This window comes from Nanorana parkeri, unplaced genomic scaffold (genome assembly GCF_000935625.1).
Source record: "Nanorana parkeri isolate BGI_ZX_2015 unplaced genomic scaffold, ASM93562v1 scaffold1521, whole genome shotgun sequence".
Lineage (NCBI taxonomy): Eukaryota > Metazoa > Chordata > Amphibia > Anura > Dicroglossidae > Nanorana > Nanorana parkeri.
The window spans coordinates 305,615-311,768 of record NW_017307789.1 but is presented as its reverse complement, the minus strand read 5'-3'; the positions used below and the strand labels follow the sequence as shown (position 1 = coordinate 311,768).

At 39.5% G+C, this 6,154-nt stretch overlaps 1 protein-coding gene across 1 annotated transcript in view; it reads right to left on the bottom strand.

The window, feature by feature from the left end:
• Positions 1-5,736: 5,736 nt before the first annotated feature.
• Positions 5,737-6,154, bottom strand: part of LOC108798609 (RNA-binding motif, single-stranded-interacting protein 3-like) — a 181,291-nt gene continuing 180,873 nt past the window's right edge. Inside the window, exon 4 of the mRNA XM_018570366.1 lies at positions 5,737-5,783. Coding sequence (XP_018425868.1) covers positions 5,737-5,783 — 47 coding nt within the window. The remainder of the gene's footprint in view (positions 5,784-6,154) is intronic.

Here is a 6,154-nt window from a genome sequence, read left to right as displayed (position 1 = left end):
GCATTAAACTAGCCTCCTCTCTTAAAAAAGAAAGGCTGTTGAAATTGAAGCTTCTTGAACTCAAATTTAGCTGCCTCCATATTTCAGCACCATTCCTACCCAGCTAACAGTCATCGCCTGGACATTGCCAAACAGGACATCAACTTACTTCTGACTCATGTAGCTGATAAACAACTTAGGTGCACCCAAAACCGCTTTTTTATGAAAGCAAATACAAACCACACAAACTTTGCATAGGCCAAAATACTGTTACTACCAATCCCTCCCTCATTGTGCAAAAATTCCAAAAGCGTTTAATAATTATACACACCTAACCATGGTTTCTTGTCGTCACTTGTGGATCATCTGCTTTCCTCGATTAATCTACCCAGGTTTAAGATGACCTTAAAGAACTACTTGCTTCCCCTATTACAGGTGAGGAAGTCCTGAGGAAGGATTTTTTCCCCTTTATATTATAAATAATTATCAGATATCCTTATCCCACCACTAACTGCTTCCTTTAATGCTCTCAGATCTGGTGCCTCTTTGGCCATGACTCCCTTTCTGCAACAATTTGTATGCTTCCTAAACCGAATGTAGATACCACTCACCATTCTAATTATAGGCCTATTTCCCTTTTAACATTGCTATCAAATTAATAGCTAAAGTCCTCACAAACAGACTCAAACGAGACCGAGTAGACGGAATCTTATGCATGTAGTCAGCATGGGTAAATATACATGGTTTTAGATCTCCAGAATACCAGTGCTTTGTTTGTCAATTTGGGTATTGGCCAACTTATACATAAGGACCAAGTGGGTTTTATACCATACCGCCAAGCTACTGATAGCATTGGCAGGCTTACTATTCTAACGGATATGGCTAGAAAACGTAAAATCCCTTTGATGTTGCACTCTTTAGATATCATAAAAATCTTTTGATGTCCTGTCCTGGCCTTATTTATTTTACATCTTGGACAAAGGGGTTTTGGCCTGAACTTCTGTCATTGGTTGTTGGGCCTATATAGTAATCCCACAGCTTGTGTAAAATATATACGGGCTTTAAATATCCACCTTTGACCATAGGCCTAGGCACTCAACAGGCCTGTCCCCTTTCCCCTCTTATATATGCCTTGGCCATCGTACCTGTCATGAAGCCAGAGCTAGCCTGTGTGGCCAGAGTTCTGGATGGGCACCTGTGCATGCACATGCGCATTGTCCTGCACAGGGGATTGTGCATGGCCGCGTAACTCTGCGTGGGTGTGCGTGCGCCCATGTGTGCGTATCATGGCGTGCGTGTGGATGTGCACACGTGCTCATTCCTAATGATGGCACCAATTGGGCTATTTAAGGCTGAGACACCTTGACCTCTCTGCTGACTGATCTTCAGCTATACCCTGCCCCTTGTTCCTGAAACCTGCATACTTGATCTGATCATCCGTTACGACCCGTTTTTTTTTAAATCTTTGCTCCTGCTCTATAGTCTTTGACCTCGTCTTGTTTTTGTCCTCTTTTCTGCCTGCTCCCTGGTACTTCGCTGCCTGCAAGTTACTGACCTGGCCTGTCTCTGATTATGTCCTGTCTCCCGATTGTGTACCTTGCTGCCAGATTGTTGCTGACCCGGCTTGTCTCTACTCTGCTTCCAGGATCCTGCGTTACAACTGCATCCTGCTATAAGACCCCTGCAACCTACAAGCAGCTCTGACAGGAATCTACACCTGCCGGCACTTGTGCCCCTCCTTGTCCTCATGCACCTGTTCCCACTATCCAGTGGTGTTTGGACTGGAGCAGCAAGATAGGCTGCCCTCATCATCTCAGACTCCCCTTAGGGTACATGACAGAACCCCTGACCTAGTTAATTCACAATCAGCCTGACATATCGTGTATATGTGTACCTGGCCAATGCCACCTACTGTGTCTGTTCGCTGATGACATTCTTTTGTTTCTCACAAACCCCATTGTCTCACTCCCCAATATATTGTCTCTTTTTTCACGATTTGGCTCCATCTCTGGTTTCCAGGTGAACCTGGAGAAATCTAGAGCTCTCAATATTGCCCTCCCAGCTTCCCTCACACAACACTTATGTTCCACCTTTCCCTTTCCGTGGAAGGATTCTCGCTTACCTTTCCTAGGGATCCACCTCACCACCTCTTATGACTCCCTCTACTTGGCAAATTACCCTGCATTATTTCATAATCTGACACCACTATTGGAAATCCTATCCAGTCTCCTGGCTGGGCCACATAGCGATGATCAAAATGTCTTACTTACACTGGACTGATAAAAAAAAATATGGAGCTTCAACCTCTACCTCCTCTCCACCTATTCATAATTGGCTCATGTGGACCCAAAAAAATCCCTGCAATGTTTTTGGAGATGCACAGACATTGGCACGGTATCCCACATCTGGTGGTCTTGCCCATACATCCAAAGTTTTTTGCATAAGGTCTTTAGATTACTTCGCTCAGTACTGCGTGCACCCTTGTCCCTGACTCTGGGCAAAATGCTACTCAACTTAAAACCACAGGGTCGCTCTAATCATAAATTTGCCCTGATGACTCATATTCCTACAAATTCCCAACTAGTCATCTAGAACTCCTGGAATTCCCCTTTTTTGTGCTTGTCCACAGTTAAATCTCATATCCACATGACACTTGTACAAGAAAAACTCTCCCAGCTAAATTATCTGGCTTGATGGAAAAATTCCATAAGATTTGGGATCCGTGGATTTCGCGATGCAGGTCTCCTAACTTTGATCGTCAACTGCTGTCTCTTTAATCCTCCATAGTGTCTACTTGTTGTGTATGGGAGCTTGACCCAAATCATGGTTAAAAATCATGGTTATCAGAGCTGTCATGTTTGAGATTGCTTCCAAAATACATATTCTATTATGAATTTTTGACAAGGTTGTCATTAGTAGTGAAATTATAGCATGTGTGCCTGTGGCTATATAGTCATTTGCCAGTAATTGACTGCAAAGCCTGCTCGTCATCTGCAATGCATCTTTACACTTTATTCTGGTTACATCCAGTAATATAGAGGCAGAGTGTGACAGCTAAAAGACAAAAAAAGAATCTAAATATCTGTTTTCATTTAGGCCCCAGGGCTTATACACTTTATTTCTTCTATAAACTATGCTGTGAAACCAAGGCTCTGCAGCTATGATTTGAAAATCCCATTCGAAGTGCACTTTTATTAGCATGAAATGGTTGAGTAATATTCCCACACATAAGTATACAAAGACTATATAACTCAGTGGGATTTGTTTTCCTTCCCAAATCATATTTCAGTGAACATTGTTTGCAAGGGAATTCAAGTAAAAGAGATTATTTTGCAATGATTTAGCCAATACTCTAACATGAAAGATGTGAGAGTAATTTGAAATCAATATTTAAGGCCCCAGGTGAGAGTGCTGTACCTTTGTCATTCAGGGAGCCACCTCAGCCAGTGAGCTGAACAGAGTGACAATGAAATATGTTCAGCTTTTCCTTGTTTAAGTGTTCTTCACAGCCATAGTCATAACAGAACAAGAGGTACTCTGTTTAGATGTACACTTTCTAGTAGAACAATTTCAAATGTTCTGGATAACTAGTTTGTCAAGTTAGACACAAAAAAGAGTAATGCTTGAATGGCAATGTAAAGTGGTTATTTCAAGTGATTGGAGAACACCTAGAAACTCAGGAAGACCACTACTAAAGAATACAAAATTACACAACCTTTATATGCTGAGGCCTCAAGTGTCAGTTTCCATTTATACAGTAAACCCTCAGTAGTCATCTTTCCATTATACTGAAATCTCAGAGCAAATGTAATTCTCAAAAGAGATCAAAAGAATGAATTCCATAATGAAGTACCTTGGTAATGCAAATATTAAGTGGAAGAGCCCATTTAGGGACCCAATATACAGTTTCCCCATCTCTTCTCTAGGCAGTTTTAAATCATTTAGATCTGATTTAAGTAATATTAAACAACTTCAAAACATATTTCTGCAACTTCTAAGAAAATGGAAAAGGACTCTTCATTACTCATTCTACTGCCCTGATATTATTTATGGTAATAAATAAGGTTCCCACCTACTTTGAAGAAAAGCCAACCTTTTAATGATTTTGAATGTCTTTGTGTCAGTATTATGTTCCACTTTTTAAGTTGAGGTCAATTTAGTGCAACATGTCCTAATTTTAGTGAGGTAGCATCTTCACAAATTAAAGTCCTCAGGCTGCTAACCAATAGAGGTTCTATGAGTTACAAAGTGGGCGGCTTTCCTCTGTTAACAGCTCTTTGTGAAGTTAGCACATCAATTCAGGGTTTCCAAATTGCAGGAGAGTCCTGAACCACAGGCTGTACCTTACCACCTCATGCCAAAAAGACACTTTGTGCACATATTGCTTAAATGCAGTAATAGTTTCTACAGTTAGGGGTCCTTACAACAGAGAACACTTCTTACAGGGGCTAGGTAAAACACTGTTATAGGAAACTGCATTGTCAATCCTAGACAAGTGTTGTGACTCTTGTAACTCATGTTATTATTTTACTGATACTGAATGTGCTAATACTGGTATCCTTTTCCCAAGTTATTATGTGCACTGAATATATTATACCAGTCTGCAATGAGATGAATAACAGCAACAAGGAAACTCCTTAGAGCACTGCAGATGCTAATAAATCACATTCTGCCTCCTCAATAAATCCATTAATCATGTGAATATAAACATTTTTAGGTATAAAACACAGAAAGAACCATCAAAGCAGAATTATTTGCATTTAGAGAAAAATTGGTCTTAGGGCTTACAGCATTTATGCAATATATAATGTATATAACGTTTATATGAATTTGCTTTTCACATGATTGGTAAAGCATGGTTTGGTCTGTGTGACTCCCATGAAAAAGGGATGTGACTGATATGAATTTGATCAAGATTTTGCAGCCAAATGACTGATTTTGCTGTGGTCTAAATGTCCTCACAATTAGTCTCTGATTTTTCCATGTGGCAACAGTAGGTGAAATTAGCTTGTTTGACAAGTTTGTCTATAAACAAAGCCATGTCAGAACAATGCACTGTGAGCATCTGGTGACAAATTACTTTTTTTATCGACAAAGTCACTAATTTCCATGTCAGTTTCAGCGCTGACATGGGAATCACATGGCCTTGTTGATCAATTAAACTATTTATTATCAGTGCTGAGCTGATAATGAATGGCTTTATTTATCAACACAGTCATTTATCCTTGTGTCAGCCCCAATATAAACAAAACTGTTACTAATTTCCTCTTGGTGCACTTGATTTGTACCTAGAAATACTTTAATAAAGTTACCAAAAAGAAATAACAAGCCAAAACCAAGAGAATTAAAATTAGGAATATTTAAAGCAAATTTCCTTACCATAAGAAGCCATTTAAAATAATTTCACCCTTATAAATCACCCAAACCACCATTATGTAACATTTCCCATTGACACAAATGCATTTGATCGACTGTGAATATTGCCAAAGTGCCGACATGTTAGTAAAACAGAGACACTAATTTTTTCTCATACTCTTTATTGACTATAGACTGTATGCTCCGGCAGTCCCGGAATTGATATGCACTCTCTAAAGCGCTACATAGTATGATAGGGCTTTATGCATAGAATAAACAAAAAAGTAAATTATGTACGGATATAGTTCATTGAAGTACCTACTCTATCACTCCTATTCATTTGTATGCTTTCTAGTTACGATTGCAAAGCTGACCCTTCTACAAATAAATGGGCTGCATTATTCAACAAGGATCACAGAGGCACTTCGACATGGATGAACGAGCCAGACCTGGAGATTGAATAGTAAATATATGATAGTTGCAGCATATTTTGTTTGACAAATGTAATGATCCTCCGTCTGCTCAGTTTGCTTTATGATACACAATGGAAGATCAGGATGGAATATAGATGGCAATAAGTATTCATTCAACTGCAAGTAAACCTGCATGCACATAATTAAACAGTCAGTGGGGACAGATGTAAATGATAGTAATTCAAGTTCACTGAAATGTGGCTATATGTTTGGCATTTTAACACTCTTTTATTCCCTTTTGGGGAGACATAGATTACTCATTCTGTCAGCACCCAAAGATATGAAAGTGACTTAGGAACTGCTGGAGATCAAGCCTCTGTGCCACTTACTGTGTATATATATATATA